The 17600-nt window shown below is 44.5% G+C and overlaps 1 protein-coding gene across 14 annotated transcripts in view; it reads left to right on the top strand.

Annotated features, from left to right (window-relative positions):
- STN1 (STN1 subunit of CST complex) overlaps positions 1-16785 on the top strand; it is a 44276-nt gene extending 27491 nt beyond the window's left edge. For 8 of the 14 annotated variants that reach the window (XM_032312765.1, XM_032312761.1, XM_032312760.1 and 5 more), the window contains 4 exons: positions 3529-3651; positions 4378-4390; positions 7136-7208; positions 16472-16785. In XM_032312765.1, coding sequence (XP_032168656.1) covers positions 3529-3651; positions 4378-4390; positions 7136-7208; positions 16472-16760 — 498 coding nt within the window. In that variant the 3' untranslated portion in view covers positions 16761-16785. The remainder of the gene's footprint in view (positions 1-3528; positions 3652-4377; positions 4391-7135; positions 7209-16471) is intronic. The other 6 variants (XM_032312767.1, XM_032312769.1, XM_032312758.1 and 3 more) reach the window with 5 other exon arrangements.
- The last annotated feature ends 815 nt before the right edge of the window (positions 16786-17600 follow it).

Below are 17600 nucleotides of genomic sequence, written 5' to 3'. Positions count from 1 at the left end.
GGAGAGGCCCGCTCAGACTTAGCCTGACCTGCCAGTCACACTTTCTGTCTCTGTGCAGTTTCGGTTTCCTGAATCGGATGAGCCTTGTCTTCTAAAGACAAGAAGGACGCAAATCCCAGGCCAGGCCAAACCACTGGCTAGCAGAGATGATTGGAGGCCTTGCCCCCTGAGACTGTGGCGTTAGAACCACTAGGGAGCTGTGTTCTGAGGTCAGCCGAGGCAAATGTTTTTGGAAAGGAAGTTTCACACGCTGTTTATATTCACAGAGCCTCTTCTGTTGGGTCCTTGTTCACAGCTGAAACTGCTTCAGATCTCACAGACCTAGCACACTTACTGCTGCCTGAGCCTACAGAAATCTGGGAGGAGGAACTGAGCTTTTGAGCTTTTGTGTGGTCTGGGGATAACCAGGAGTCCTTTCTAATGATGGCAGTAATCATGCAACAATCATTTTTAGTCTCCAATATATTTCTATCTTGGTAAGAGCCATAATAAACTCGACCCTTAGGATCATGATATTAAATGGACTAAAAAGATGAATTCCTTAGAATTACAAAGAATTAACTGTTTCATGGGGGAGTCTATTTTGGATTGATTGTGCTTCCCCTAATAAATACAGCTTTCCTTGAAGCCCCCAGAGTACAAGGCTGTGTGTGACTGAGAATTGCTGGGTGAGTTGTTTATTCTAAACAAACTCACAGAGATTTTCTGCCCCGGGGGAGTCATCACATAGTTCTTGGCCTTATTCTGCCTTCAGAGATCAGATGTTGTCGTAACTGGGAATGTTTGTCAACTTTCAGGCCTTTAATGTTCTAGTAACCAGGTACCCCAGCTTGTTGACTATTTATTAATTGAGAATGTTAGACTATCCTCTTCAGGCCAGGGGAGCTTGTTTCTGAAACATCACTAGGATCCATTAGATTAAAACAATGCCTCTTTGGGGGCATCTGGGTGGTTCAGTCGGTTAAGCAGCTACCTTCGGCTCAGGTCATGATCCCAGGATCTAGTCCCACATCGGGCTCCCTACTCAGTGGGAAGCCCGCTTTCCCTCTCTCAGTCCCCGTGCTTGTGTTCCTGCTCTCACTATCTCTCACTGTCAAATAAATAAATAAAATCTTAAAACAAACAAACAAACAGTGCCTCTTTGGAAAGTCTTCTTCAAAGAGGGTTTCTTTAGAGATGTAGTTATCAATGCTTGAAGCCATTTGGGAGTTTCTTTCCTTTCCCTGTCACTTGCTGGAAATGTCATTGGCAAATGACAAGCAAGTTCTCTCCTTCAGCATCTGTGGGTACTGCCCCAGATAGCTTTTGTTATCATTCTTTTTTTTTTAAGACTTTATTTATTTATGAGAGAGAGAGAAAACAAGTGGGAGGAGAGGCAGAGGGAGAAGCATACTCCCCACAGAGCAGGGAGCCGGATGGGGGACTCGATCCCAGGACCCTGAGATCATGACCTGAGCCTAAGGTAGACACTTAACCCACTGAGCCATTCAGGCGTCCCTTCATCAGCCTTCTTCATTAGAGGTAGGACCTTGCCTTCAGATGCTTTTTGAGAAGCTTTACTTTGTTCCTTTGGTGCTTGCATCTTCTAAGCATCTCAGCGAATTTCTGTCACATTAAAAATGGGTCTGTAGGGGCGCCTGGGTGGCTCAGGGGGTTAAAGCCTCTGCCTTCCGCTCGGGTCATGATCCCAGGGTCCTGGGATCGAGCCCCACGTCGGGCTCTCTGCTCAGCGGGGAGCCTGCTTCCCTTCCTCTCTCTGCCTACCTCTCTGTCTACTTGTAATCTCTATCAAATAAATAAATAAAATCTTTAAAAAAAAAATGGGTCTGTACCTTGAACAACAGTCGTTCACCACTTTGTTTCAGGAATGGACTGAAAACCCCCAATTTAATAGTAAAAAGAATACTGCCTCTATAATGGGGGTATTCAGCTACCATTCATTACACAGACTAATAAGACTGTGAGTTACTCACTGTGTGCCAGGGAGGAGGTGGCCAAGTTGAAATAAAGCCCCCAGCTTGGTAAGCTTACAGTTTTGTGAACCATGGCTGGACACACCTGAGGGCCTGGCTTCCTCGGGAGCAAGAAATAGGGTGGAGTGGTAGCTCTGGCTAAACCTGTGTCCTAGAGAAATGCTGATAACGAGGAGACAGAAAACTGAGAGCCGCGGAGGTTCTTTCCATGCGGCCTGGCACCCCCTGCCTTCAGCCCCATGAATGTGCCTGGGACAGACAGGTCTCCCCATGGCCGCCTCCATTTATTTATTTACTTATTTTTTTTTTTTATTGAGTTATGTTAGTCACCATACAGTACGTCATTAGTTTTTGACGTAGTGTTCCATGATTCATTGTTTACGTACAACACCTGTGCTCCATGCAGTCCGTGCCCTCCTTAATACCCATCACTGGGCTCACCCATCCCCCACTCCCCTCCCTTTGAAACCCTCAGTTTGTTTCCCAGAGTCCATAGTCTCTCATGGTTCTTCTCCCCTATCTGATTCCACCCCTTCATTCCCCCTTCCTTCTCCTATGTTCTCCATGCTCTTCCTTATGTTCCACAAATAAGTGAAACCATGGCGATTCAGTAATGTGGCAGGATAAAAATCAATGCACAGAAACCAGTTGCTTTTTTATACACTAGCAATGAAACTGTAGGAAGAGAAATTAGAGAATCGATTCCATTTATAAGAGCACCAAAAACCATAAGATACCTTGGAATAATCCTAATCAAAGGGGGAAAGGATCTATACTTTAGGAACTGCCTCCGTTTAAAGAGACTACTTCAAATATCGTACATCCGAGAATCCCCAACTTATTTCATTTGTTTTTTAATTTTTTTTTTAAGATTATATTTATTTATTTGACAGAGAGATCACAAGTAGGCAGAGAGGCAGGCAGAGAGAGAGGAGGAAGCAGGCTCCCCGCTGAGCAGAGAGCCCGATGCGGGGCTCGATCCCAGGACCCTGAGATCATGACCCGAGCCAAAGGCAGAGGCTTAACCCACTGAGCCACCCAGGCGCCCCCCCCCAACTTATTTCAATGTGTGTAAAATTCTCTGATGTCCTTAGGAAGAGATTATATATAGCCATAGTTTTAATGAAAAAACCAAGCTACTATATATGTAGTGTTTTGACTCTGAATAATAAAAAGATTATCTGTTTGTTTAGGAATCAATTCAGCCAAAATCAACATGGAAATAGAAGTAATTTTAAATGTTCAAGACATAGAAAGTACATACTCCAGTTCAAAGATTATGTCCTTTTATCCTCTTGATTTTCCATTTCATAGGGTCAAATCGAACAAAAGGACAACTACGGTATGGAACGGTTATCAAGCACGATCTGACCCAAGCAAACTTCCCAGTGCTGCTTAAATACCATCCTGCCAGGCCACACACCTGGATGGTTTTGACTCAGCATATCAGAAGCCTGTTGGGTGAATTCAGAAACCAGTTGGTCCAGGGAGTTACTCTTAGATGCTGTAAGACAGGACTTAACTTCTTTTCTTTTTCTTTTTCCTCTTCCTACAGGGGGATGCTAAGAATGACAGCACGTCCAAGGCAATTCATAGCATATTTAAGAATGCAATACAGCTGCTGCAGGAGAAAGGATTTGTTTTCCAGAAAGATGATGGTTTTGATAAGCTATACTATGTAAGAGACCTACAACTTTATTATTTTCCTTCATAGCTTTTTTTTTTTTACTTTTTTTAAAAAAGATGTTATTTATTTATTTGACAGAGAGAGATCACAACTAGGCAGAGAGGCAGGCAGAGAGAGAGAGGGGGAAGCAGGCTCCTCGCTGAGCAGAGAGCCCGATGCGGGGCTCGATCCCAGGACCCTGAGATCATGACCTAAGCCGAAGGCAGAGGCTTAACCCACTGAGCCACCCAGGTGCCCCATTTTCCTTCATAGCTTTGATCACGACTATATTCATTCGTTAGGAATACCTGTTTACTGTTTTTAAAAATCATTAAGGAGGTTCATAAAATAAGTCAGCCCTTCTCTTTCCCCAAGGTGCCATTTCTTTTTAAAGATTTTATTTATGTATTTTAGAGAGCACAAGGGGAGAGAGGGGGAGGGAGAAAGAATCTGAAGGAGACTTCGCATTGGGCACAGAGCCCAACGTGGTGCTTGATCCCATGCCCGGGAGATCACCACCTGAGCCGAAACCAAAAGTCAGATGCTTAACCCCCTGAGCCACCCAGGGACCTCCCCCTACCCCCCACCAGCTACCATTTTTAACAGCATGTCCTTCTAGACACTTACCTGTACATTTACAAAATGTATACATATAGATGCTGATGTGGCTTTTTTGTTTTCCCCCCAAAATGTGATGATCCGGCAAATTCGGACTTCTCAACCTTAACACTGGGCCAGATGGTGCCTGGCTGTGAGTGGCTTTCCTTTACATCGTAGGATGTCCTAACAGCATCCCTGGCCTTCATTCACTAAACAGTAGTAGCAGCCCCCGGCTTGTGACAACCAAAAATTGTCTCAGGACATCGCCAAGTATCCCCTGAGACAGTTGAGAACCACTGCTCTCAGTAATGCCTGGAGGTTTTGGGGGGTGGGTTACCAGAATAGCACATCACTGGCGTCCTTTCGTGTCAGTACTTACTAATCTTCCTCAGTCCATTTGACGTCACATGGCACTCTTTCTTATGGGTTCTTGCCCCACACTTGTAACCACTTCTTTCTGGTGGACATCAATGCTGATTCTGGGTTTTGCGCACACAGATAGTGTTGCTGTGGCGATCTGTGTGAATTCACATAAGCGTTACTGTAAGACTGGCTCTTAAAAGAGGAATTGCCAGAGCAGAGGGCATGTACCTTTAATCCTCTGGTCAACACAGTCTGACTGACCTCCCAAAAGGCCATACTCATGGACATTCCCACCAGACGTACAAGTGCTTGCTTGCTTCATACTTCCGGAGTTGAAGGTTCACCTCTTGCTACCTACCTTTGATTATCGGAGGAGCCATGCTTTCAGTGAAAATGGGTTTCCTCCTGACCGCTGATGTTAGCGGTGGAGATGTGGCTTCAGTCACGAGTGATTCTCCTAGAGGCAGATAAAAATTCTGAGGAAACTGAGAAGTCTCACTATTTACAGACATGATTCTTGACGGGAAGCTTTTTTTAATAGGACATTTTCTTAATGTTGATTTACTGTAGTGGTTCCCCATTTTAGAGAGCTTTTTTTTTTTTAAATTAAGATATGTTTTAAATACTATTTGAGTAACTTTTAAGTTTGGGGTTTTTAACCCAAGGGATGCCTGGGTGGCTTAGTCAGTTAAGCGTCTACCTTCAGCTCAAGTCATGATCCCAGGGTCCTGGGACCAAGTCGTGAGCAAGTCGTCAGGCTCCTTGCTCAGCGATAGCCTGCTTCTCCCTCTGTCTGCCTCTCCCCTCTGCTTGTGTGCGCTCTCTCTCTCTGACAAATAAGTAAATAAAATATGTTTTTAGGATTTTATTTATTTATTTGACAGTCAGAGATCACAAGTAGGCGGAGAAGCAGGCAGAGAGAGAGGAAGGGAAGTAGGCTCCCTGCTGAGCAGAGAGCCCCCTGACTCGGGACTCAATCCCAGGACCCTGAGACCATGACCTGAGCCGAAAGCAGAGGCTTCAACCCATTGAGTCACCCAGGCACCCCAGTAAAATATTTTTTAAAAAGAAACTCCTACACCCAGTATGGAGCTTGAACTCACAACCCTGAGATCAAGAGTCACGTGCTTCACCAGCTGAACCAGCCGAGCTCTCCAGTTTTGTGTTTGGGTTTTTGTTTTATTTTTTAAGTACTACACCCAGGGTGGGGCTTGAACTCACTACCCTGAGATCAAAGGTGCATTCTCCACTCACGGAGCAAGCCAGGCACCCCAGGTAACTTTTGAAAAGGGTATTCTGATCTGTGTACAGGTGAGTGCAGACCACCTCCTCCTATGTGGAAAGGCTTGGTGAGGTTGGAGAAGCCCGTGCTGGGCAGCTCCCCTTCACGTGCCCCCCCTACCCCTCCCATTCCCCCTGGGAGGCTTGGGGTTGGCCCCCTGTGTCCATGGAGTAGAGAGCGGCTCTTCCTGGGCAGCAGGCCAGGGCTGAGGTGTGGCAGGGTTAGGCACTTCCTCCTGTGAATCAGTGTGAGCTGGAATGGGGTGATGGAGCAATAATAGCTCTTTCCCTCTGCAGAACCATCCCACCCCCCTTCTCTCCTCCCCTTCCACGTCCTGCCTGGGCTGTAGGTTTCTGTTTTCTGGAGGGCCTTGCCCAGGGGAAGTAGTTATCACAGTGCTGTGGATACTTGTGTTTTTGTAGCACTTTCCTGCTTTCCGCAGCTCTCACCACCCCCCTTACTTTAGATAATCTTCACAATAACCTTGGGAGTCAAGATCCGCATTCGTTCTGGTCTTTGTCCCACAATTACTGATACATGTGTTTGTTTGCATGCTGGTTTGGTTTTGTTTTTACCTTCCTTCCTCTTTTCCTTCCTTTCTCTTTCTCTCTCTTTTTCTTTTTGTTTTTAGATTTACTATGGAACATGAAGGTGAAACCCATCTGGTTACTTGGCTTCCTTCTTACCGGCCAGTTGAGAAAGGAGCTTTGCTATGTTTGCCTTTGAGACAGAAAGTGTTTCCATGGATGAGCTAGATGTACTCCCTTGCTAGCTTTTCCAGACAGTTTTTGTTTTATTTGTTTTTCTTTGGGGTTGGGAGAAAGAAGAAAACTCATGAGACATGAGACAGGTATCAGGGCCCAGAGGAAGGAGTCCTGGGTAGAGAGCAAGACTTTGATCACTTGTGCCTCCCTTTGAATATAAAGACGAGCAAGAGAAACTTCATGAATGTGTCACAAATATTTGAGAAAAAAATTGCTCCTCAAAAGTACAGAATTTCAGTTTTTCTTGACATGGCCCTGGTAAACCACCTTCCTAGGGAGCATGCCTCTGGGCCAGCTACAAAGCAGTGAGCTGCATAGTGACAGAGCTGCTTTGACAATAGGCCAAGTGTCAAAAACCCTCTTGTTGGTGTAGGGATGGTGATGACTGTGAAATCTTTAGAAACCATCCTAAATACTAGTCTGGGAGTCTGGATGATGCAACCGCTTCATTACTTAAAAAATGCCCTCTCTCCTGTTTTCCCCATAGGTAACCAGAGAAGACAAAGAACTGCACAGAAAGATCCACCATATCATTCAAGAAGACTGCCAGAAACCAAATCGTAAGTGGTGGGATGTACATGTATGTGGTGCCCAGGTGCCCTGGAGGGGAATGTTCCTCCCAGAGAGCACTGGATGGAGAGTCAGGAAACCTGGGGCTTTCCCCAGTACTGACTTGGAAATATGACTGGTCGAGACAGCTGCCCCTCTGAGCTCAATCTCTTCTTCTGTACAGTAGCATTAGATTCTCACAGTTGTTCTGACCTTAGCGTCACATATGACTGGACCCTGGAGCTTCTTACCATGCAGTGCTAAGCTCCCAGCCCTGGGGACATTGATTGATTAGGGGAGGGGACAGGAGCTGGCCGGCTGAGTGTCTCAGGTGGTTGCAGTACAGTGAGCTAAGCCTCCAGCTGAGACTTCTTGACCTTCTGGTTCTCATGTACTCTGATTTGTCTTATTTCTTATTCTACTCTTGCCCCTTGTGTTTGAACACAGACAAGACCATTTCCTCTGTTCTGACATCAAGCCTTTCAGTGTTAGGAGAAATGGTTCTAGACATTACAGGTGATGATTAGTATAATTCAGTCATCTTGGAACCTGATAATTTGCAGAAGAAATGGTTTAAAGTACAGTTGGTTTTAGTGGAGTTAGGTCAACCCCTAGTGGTTAGAAACTCAAACTGTAGATTGCCTGACAATAGACATTACTATTTTCATACAGGTTAGAAAGAGAAGAAAGCACTAGTCCTGTCTTTAAATCCTGTGTAAACTGATCAGACTTCAAGGTGACTTTTCAAAGTCTGTCTTTTACAAACATATGCTGATAATGAATGTTGGCATTTGTCAACAAATGAGGCTAAAAGAGAAGGGGAAGGACTTGTTAACGACTGCAGGTCTCCTCAGGCTGCCTGCTTGCTTTCTCTCCAGAGAAGTGCACCCCCAGCCCTTTCAATCCCTCCAGCCCTGGGGCCTGGCCCTGCTCCAGGCTGACTCAGCGGGCGGAGCTGGACCAGGTCTCCAGCCCTGGTGTTTATGGTATGCAACCCTACTTAGCCTTTAAGAACCGATGAGGTCAGATCCCAGAATGGTGTGACAACAGATCTTAAAATAAACTGAAAGCACTCTATTATTTTAATGCGAAGTTTCTGGCTTTTGTTCACATCATTCAGAACAAGGACCAGTATCCTTGAGTTAGGGGAGAACCTGTCTATCCATAATTTAGGGAGCTTTAAAGAGGAGTGAAATGTCAAGTTCTTTGACCAAGAGGAGACAAGAGGCTGCTCCCCAAATAGCCTCCTTGCCCTCATCCTCCTTGTCAGCCACCTGACCAGACCCTTACTTTGATCTGCACTGGGAACAGGATAGGTTGAAATAATCCCAGTGCCTGGTGAAGCGAATGAGAGGAATTCACACTGCATTTCTCAGGAGAGCCAGACTACCTGGTGGCCTGAGAGTCTGCAAAAGTGATGGGTTTTCCATGCCCCCCAAACCCCCAGACCCACCCCAGTCCTGAAGAGTGTGTGTATGTGTCCAGGTGGACCCCCTGTGCCCCTCAGTCTGTATGTGGGAGCCTCTGACAGCTGTAAACCAGGTCCCAGAATTAGGAAACTCCCAGGAACTGAACTCTGAAGCATGAGTAACTGAGAATGCCAGGAATAATACCTCGTAGGAACTGTCTTGGCATCTGTTGTGACCACTCCTTGTCCTAGAAAATATCTGTGATCCAAAAAAATATATGTGTATATATATATATTCTTTTTTTTTTTCTGAGTGATCAGGTATGGACATGGTAAAAAGACAGTGCAAAGTGCACACAGAAAATCAGAATCCCTCCCAACCCCGAGCCTCAGGCTCTGTGTTCCCATGTCCAAAGGCAGTGGGTGTTACAAGTTTCCTGCATATTGTTCTAGAGGTGGTACATACACTGACAAACGTATTTGTGTCGTTTCTTTTCAAAAGCCCCATAAGTAAAGGTTAGTATATGATGCGCAGTGTTCCACACCTGGTATCTCAAATCTAACACTGGCTTCTAGGAATCATTCAGCAACAGCACATCCAGCACTGCCTGAGTCTTCTCAATACCACGCAGGATTCCATTGTACGTACAGACAGATCTTCTGTCTCTTCATCATTCCTGCTGGGCTCTTAGTGTGTTTCTGACCTTTGTACGAAATACAGCATTGAGTTTTTCCTTATCAGGATGATCGGTAGAATGTAAACTCTCCAGTCATTTAGGAGTATTTCTTTTCTTTTTTGCTTTTAAGGTTTTATTTATTTATTTGAGAGCCAGACACTGAATGAGAGAACACAAGCTCGGGGAGAGGCAGAGGGAGAGGGAGAAGCAGGCTCCCTGCTGAGCAAGGAGCCTGATGTAGGGCTCGATCCCAGGCCCCGGGATCATGACCTGAGTGGAAGGTAGCCACTTAACCGACTGAGCCACCCAGGCACCCCTAACAGTTTTACTCCTTTCTTACCAATTTCAGTGCCTTTTATTTCATTTTCTTTTCTGATTGCTGTGACTAGGACTTCCAGTACTATGTTGACAAAAGTTTGCCTCGTTGTCTTTATTTGTAAAATGAGGATAATAATAGTACCCACATGATAGGTTGTTATGAGGTTTAAATACGTTAGTGGAGTAGGAAGTACTAGCAACCTATCTCTCCACTTAGACAGTTGCATCTGCCTAATATAACTATATTGGAACTCTAGAGTCTACTGAGGGCTTGCCACTTCCAGGGGAAGGCTTGAGAGTAAATTTGGATAATTTCAGTCAGTTTCGGCTCTTAGTAGCAGGTTTCATTTCCTCACCACCATCCCCCACCCCACCCACCCGCCGACAACATGGCAGGCACCTGTGCACATGTTCTTGGAGTAGCTTACACAGAGTTTGCAGCAACCTATGTAGCCAAAAAGGAACACATCCTCCAAATATCAGGATCTGTGCTCTGTTTGTCTATTGCTTCTTTTTTTTAAAAAAGTATTTTATTTATTTGAGAGAGAAAGCAAGAACAGAGAGAACACAAGAAGGGGGAACAGCAGAGGGAGAAAGAGAAGCAGACTCCCTCCTGAGCAGGGAGCCGCAAGCAGTATTTGATCCCAGGACCCTGGAATCATGGCCTGAGCCAAAGGCGGATGCTTCACTGACTGAGCCCCCCAGGCACCACAGCCCATTGCTACTTCTCCGAGTTGCAGACAGAGAAGTGGCTGGCCATTGTCACACCTCCTCCCATTTTTGCCAGCCCCTCCCCCAAAAGCTGAAGTGACTTCCAATGGATTTAAATGACTGGTGCCCTTCCCTCCCCCTTTCACTTTTCTTTATTCTCCTTTTGGGAGAGACCAAGGTATTAAAAATCAATTGCATATATGGGAAAAATCAAAAAATGATTGCATACCCAAAAGACATAGCCCGAGAAAAAAACTTGAGAAGACCTTAAGTTTATGCCTCAGGCTGATCCTTGGCACAGACCCAGCCTATAATTTAAAAAACAAAACAAAACAAGAAAAACCCAGAAAATCCTGGGGGAAGGGGAAAAATCTGCTTTCCAAAGTTATCACATTATTAAATTCAAATGTCCAGTATTCAACTAAAAATCACAAGGTACACAAAAAAGTAGGAAAGTATGGCCCATTCAAAAGAAAAAAATAATCAACAGAAACCATTCCTGAGAAAGCCTTGATGGCAGATCTACTAGACACAGAATTTAAAACAACTGTCTTAAAAATGCTGAAAGAATTGAAGAGAGACGTGGAGAGATATGGAGAAGGTCAAGAAAATAGTGGATGAACAAAATGGAAATACAAATAAGGAAATTGAAATTGAACCTCAGAAGAAACCAGAAAGAAATTCTGGAGCTGAAAAGTGTAATAACTGAAATGAAAATTTCACTCTAGAGATTCAAAGGCAGAAGAAAAAAAATCAACAAACTTTACATTGAAGAAAAGTAAACAGAGCTTAAGGGACCTGTGGGACACCGTCCACTGGGCCAACATATGTATTATGGGAATCCTAGAAGGAGAAGAGAGAATATTTGAAGAACTGGTGGCTAAAAACTTCTTTAATTTGATGAAAAACAATTTGATGAAAGACATGAATACAAACATCTAAGATCCCCTGTGAGCTGTCAAGTAAGATAAACTTAGACCCATACCACAACACGTCACAATCAGATATTTCAAAGGCAAAGACAGAGAGAGAATCTTGAAAGCAAGAGAGAAGCAATTTGTCACATACAAAGGCCCATCAATAAGATTAGCATATTTCTTATCAGAAACTTTGGAGGTCAAAGGCTGTGGCGGATACAGTCAAAGTGGTAAAAGGAAAAAGTGCCAAAAACCTGTCAATGAAGAGTCCCATATTTAGCAAAACTCTTCATCAAAAGTGAGGAAGAGGGCGCCTGGGTGGCTCAGTGGGTTAAGCCGCTGCCTTCGGCTCGGGTCATGATCTCAGGGTCCTGGGATCGAGTCCCGCATTGGGCTCTCTGCTCAGCAGGGAGCCTGCTTCCTCCTCTCTCTCTGCCTGCCTCTCTGCCTACTTGTGATCTCTCTCTGTCAAATAAATAAAATCTTTTTAAACAAAAAAGTGAGGAAGAAATTAAGACATTCCAAGATAAAGCTGAGGAGGTCTATTGGCAAACCTGCCCTGTAAGAAATGTTCAAGGGCATCTGACATAGTAAAATGAAAAGACACTGGGCAGTAACTCAAAGCCATGTGAAGAAATACAGGTCTCAGTAATGGTAAAAATGTGGACAATTATAAAAGCTAATATTATAGCAATGGTTTGTAACTTCACGTTTTGATTTCTGTACAATTTAAGAGGCCAATACATTGTTAAAGATAATTCTTAATCTACTGACATTATTGTAACTCTGGTTTTTATTTATTTATTTATTTATTTATTAAGATTTTATTTATTCCGGGGCGCCTGGGTGGCTCAGTGGGTTAAGCCGCTGCCTTCGGCTCAGGTCATGATCTCACCGTCCTGGGATCGAGTCCCGCATCGGGCTCTCTGCTTGGCAGGGAGCCTGCTTCCTCCTCTCTTTCTCTCTCTGCCTGCCTCTCCATCTACTTGTGATTTCTCTCTGTCAAATAAATAAATAAAATCTTTAAAAAAAAAAAAGATTTTATTTATTCCTTTGACAGACAGAAATCACAAGTAGGCAGAGAGGCAGGCAGAGAGAGGGGGAAGCAGGCTTCCCGCTGAGTTGAGAGCCCAATGTGGGGCTTGATCCCAGGACCTGGGATCATGACCTGAGCCGAAGGCAGAGGCTTTAACCTGCTGAGCCACCCAGGCGCCCCGTAACTCTGGTTTTTAATTCCACATTTTGTTTTCTATATAATTTAAGAGACTAATGAATTTAAAAGAATACCTAGTTTATGTTCTTAGGTGACAGAATGCATAAAGATGTAATTTTGTGATATCAACAATCAAGAGATGTGGGGATAGTGCTGAAAAGGAGCAGGGTTTTTTGGTGTTGAAGTTAAATTGGAATACATTCAAATTAGGAATGTGAGTAAAATCCCCATGGTAACCACAAAGAAAATAGCTATAGAATATGCACAAAAGGAAATAAGGAATTTAAACACTTCACTACAAAAAAAAAAAAAAATCGGCTGAACACAAAAGAATTCAGTAATGCAGGAAACGAAGGACAAAAAGTTACAAGGCATATAGAAAACAAATAACAAAATGACAAAAGTAAGTCCTTCCCCCGCCAACAGTAATAAGTTAAAACCTAAATGGATTTAACTCTCCACTCAAAAGACAGATTGGCAAAATGGATTTAAAAACACGATCCAACTATATGCTGTCTATAGAAGGCTCACCTTAGATCCAAAGACACAAATGGATTGAAAGTCAAAGGATGGAAAAAGATAACCCTGTGCAAACAAAAGTAACCAACAGAGAGCAGGAGTGGCTATACTAATATCAGACAAAACCAACTTTAAAACCAAAAAGTTTATAAGAGCAAAGAAAGGCATTATATATTATTAAAAGGTTCAGTACAGCAAGAAGTTATAGCAATTATAAACATTTATATATCTAATGACAGACCATCAAAATAGATGGAGCAAAAATGGACAAAATTGAAAGGAGAAATAAATAGTTGTGCGATCAGAATTGGGGACATCAGTTCTCTACTCTCAATAATGGGTAGAACAAGCAGACAGAAGATAAGTAAGGAAATAGAGAACTTGAACACCACAAGAAGTTAGATCTGATAGACCTACACAGAACGCTCTCTAACAACAGAATACACATTCTTGTTGAGTGTACATGGGGCATTTTCCAGGATAGACCATATGTTGGGCCTCTAATTAAGTCTCCGTCAATGGTAAAAATATACCGTACAAAGTATCTTCTTTGACCATAATCAGATGAAGTTAGATCAGTAACAAAGCAGGAAAACTTAACAAATTTGTGGAAATTAAACAACAATTGTAACTAGTAGATCAAAGAAGAAATTACAAAGGAAATTGGAAAATAGCTAGAGATGAATGAAAATGAGAATACAACATACCAAAACTTAGGAGATGTAGCACTAAAGGGAATGTTACAGCTATAAATACATTACAAAACAAGAGGGATCTCAGATCAAAACCTAACTTCTAACAATTTAAGGATCTAGAAGAGAACAAATTAAATCCAAAGGCTAGCAAAAGAAAGGCAATAATAATGATTAGAACAAAGATAAATGGGATAGAGTATAGGAAATAATAGAGAAAATGAAACCAGAAGGTTGTTCTTTGAAAAAAAAAAAGAACAAAACTGCCAAACCTTTAGCTAGAGGGACTAAGAAAAAGGAGAAGAGACTCAAATCACTAAAGTCAGAAATGAAAAAGAGGACATTAGTACAGGTTCTACAGAAGTGAAAAAAAGACTGCGAAAGAGGACTGTGAACAATTGCATGTTAGCAAACCGTATCACCAGATGGTAGGGATGGATTCCTAGAAACACAGAATACACCAAGACTAAATCACATAGAAAAACGAAATTTGGGCACCTGGGTGGCTCAGTGGGGTAAAGCCTCTGCCTGTAGTTCAGGTCATGATCTCAGAGTCCCGGGATCGAGGCCTGCATCGGGCTCTCTGCTCAGAAGGGAGCCTGCTTCCCCCTCTCTCTCTGCATGCCGCTGCCTACTTGTGATCTCTCTCTCTCTCAAATAAATAAATAAAATTTTTTAAAAATAATTTAAAAGAAAAAGGAAATTTGAGTAGAGGTATATCTAGTAAGGAGATTGAATCAGTAAGTAAAAATCTACCAACAGAGAAAAGCTCTGGACCTGACGGCTTCACTGGTGAATTCTACCAAACATTTAAAAACTAAAACCAGTCCTTCTCCCAATGTGACTGCAAGGTCACTTTGTGAGAATCCTTCCCAGACAGCAGCATGGCCTTTCTGAAGAGATAGTTGAAGACCTTTGGGGCATTGCTGCTTAGGGGCCCACATACATCCGTAAGTCCTCTTGAGCCCTGAGCTTGGGCACGCAGGCCCTACAAAGACAGATTAAAAGCCGAAAGGTGGTGAGGGCCCTAGTGCTCCGTCTGCCATGTGTGGGCCCAGTTTGGCTGGAGCCCGTTTATACCATCCAGCATCACCCTTCTCAGGAAGAGCTGAAGCTACTTTAGAGCCCGGACTAGGTTATGGGTGTCATCTTGGGTTATGGAGAGAATGACAGAATCATAGTCATTCCCATGTAAGAGACACCTGCCACTAGGCTCCTTTAATCCCTATAGCCACGGGTTAAGGAGGCGATTTTCTCCCCATCTTAGAGTTGAGGAAACAGACCCAGAGACACGAACCACTCTGCCTGTCGGAGCCAGTACTTGAACGTGGGCCTGTTGGCCTCACGAGTCCACTGTCCCTCTGTCACTTGCTCCTTGCTCAGCACTACACACACAGTAGGTGTTCAGGAAGTCTTTACTGAATGACTGTTGGAGGGACAGCCTGGAAACCAGTGAAGGTGACAAGTTTTTCAACAGTAAACTGGCAGGGAGAATAAGAGGACAGGGCCACTAGAGGTCAGAATTTAACAAGTCTTTGTTAGCTCTGGAGCACTGCTTGAGATGGTGTCTGACCCTGAGAGCTGGAAAGGACCCCAGAGGTGCCCACACCCCCTTCACAGTCCCTCCACCTCCTCATTGGTGAAAACTGGGCCTCAGAGATGCTGTAAGTTATCCAAGGCCGCACACCGGTGCCACCTCCCAAACCATGCTTTGCCCAACACCACGATACCTCTTTAATCACCTTCCTGGGGCCTCAAGCATTTCGTTCTCTGAAAACAACATTTGGTGACTGTGTGGAACAGCAGGGGTGCCAGATGCTGGGGAGACAGAGAGAGGCCAAACCTGGCCCTGCATAGGGCTTGAAGTGAATCTGGGAGGCTGTTTTCTGTAATGAGGTTTGACTTTGACTCAGAGTTACAGATGCATTTTACATCATGATCTGTTATGTTATATGTGTATATATATGTATAGACACACACACATATATACATATTTATGCATATATAAAGTTTCACAAAGTAATACTTGTGCTATAATGTAATGCGTTTTATAATTTTCTTTTCCCATCCTTAATCTGTTGGTAAGGAAACAATTGCTGATCACAACCCATTACGTTGATTTCATGACCCTCTCTAATGGTCACATCTTCACTGTGCATTCCACTACTCTGAATCATTGATTTGAACTAGGATAAAGGCTGCTAACCCTGAACTTTTCTCATTGTGTACCAGATGGTCTTAGGTGTTTTGGGGTGGAGGATAAGAGATTACTAGAACACAGCCATCAGAGACAGGAATTCTTGGAAGCCTAGGCAGAGAAGTGGTGGGAGTCCCTTCTTCTCCAGGCTGTTACCTGAGCCAGGACTTATGGGAAGGGATATGGAGTCTGCTATAACCAGCTCTGCTGTCCGTCTCAAGAGGGGTCCCACCTGGAAATCTATGGTTTCGGCACTGAATAGCACTTATACCTGTAATTGCCCTAGAGAAAAAAAGATTATCAAGCACTAAAAATCCATTCAGTTATGGATAGTCCGTGAGCCAGGAGCAATCCTTGAAGGTTGAAGGCCTGAGTTTCCAAGCAGTGGGTCCACGTCATGTGGCGAAAGAAGGGGCCTAAGAACAGGGCTTTTGTTTCATTCCTGCTGGTGACCTAAACCAGTGCCTCTCCGACTCTGCTGTGTGTCAGAATTGCCCGTGGATCTTGGGGAAGTGCAGGTTCTGACCCGGGAGCTGTGGAGACTTGTCCCGAGAGGGGGAGGCTGCCGAGGGGGCTGAGGGTCTGACAGGCACGCCAGGCTGAGCCCGTTGCCTCTCTCCAGCAGATGCAGAGAAGGGCTGCCACTTTCAGCACATCTTGGCCTGTGCCCGCCTGAGTGTCAGCCCGGACCTGAGCGAAGGCGTGCTGCAGCAGGTGCTGGAGCTCCTGGAGGACCAGAGCGACATCATCAGCACCATGGAGCACTACTACACGGCGTTCTGAGGGGAGGCTGGCCCATGGGCTGGGCGGGGCTGGGCCAAGGAAGAGGGGGAGCGGGTGGTGGTCACTCCTGGGCTTGGACTGTAAATGTCACGCAGAGGCTTAGAGGTCTGGTGGCGAGGATCTCGTAATAAACTGTGAAATATGGTCACTTAAGGAATGGAATTTGGCGTGAATTCTGTAGGCTGCCGTGTAGCTGCTGTATCTGTGGGATAAAGTAACTCATCTCAGTCATAACCTAGAAGAAAACCCTCCCCTTGACCTTCTCCCCGGACCGGCTGTTGCCCCTTAGAGCAGAAGGGAGGAGACAGTGTTGGCGGCTGAGTTGGTGTGTGTGTGGCTCCAGGCTCTGTCACGGTAAAGGGATGTCATGTGGTAAAGTGAAGTGAAGAGCACCTAGCCAGATCACACAGACCCAGAATGTTTCCAAACTTCAGAGCCTCTGCTCTTGTAGGCCTCTGTCAGAGGTTGGGAACCAAGTGTAGGGAACCGCTTCATGGGGGAGTCCACTCATCTATGATTTCCAAGGGTCGAATACCAGAGGTGGGTCCCGAGTCCTGAGATGAATGTTGTTCACAGACCCACCCAGAGATGGGAATAAATGGGCCCATGGCATGGCCCTGTGTTGGTCGTTTTCCTTATTTTCCTTAGGAATCAAGAGGTTTCTCAGTACATTTCCCTATACTTGAAGACCTACGTGACTAAATGTGTTGTCCTTTAATGCCCTGAAGTCGTTGGAGGCTCTCAGCCAGTTGCCTGGCTGCTAGGCATTATTTTCAAGGTTTCCACTGAATGTGCAGGTCGCTCTGACACCACCCAGACAAAGACTCTGTATCTGCCCAGACAGGTGATAGAGTCCTGCTGTTCCTAGCAACGGCAGGGGAAAGGGGAAAAAAAAAAAAAAAATCCAAGGTATGTGGTAGACTTGTTCTAACAGCTAAATGACAAATCCAGCCAGCAAAAATAAAGTG

Source organism: Mustela erminea, chromosome 14 (assembly GCF_009829155.1).
Source record: "Mustela erminea isolate mMusErm1 chromosome 14, mMusErm1.Pri, whole genome shotgun sequence".
NCBI classification, from domain to species: Eukaryota; Metazoa; Chordata; class Mammalia; order Carnivora; family Mustelidae; genus Mustela; species Mustela erminea.
The sequence above is the reverse complement of the archived record's forward strand: the minus strand, read 5'-3'. Positions and strand labels throughout refer to the sequence as shown.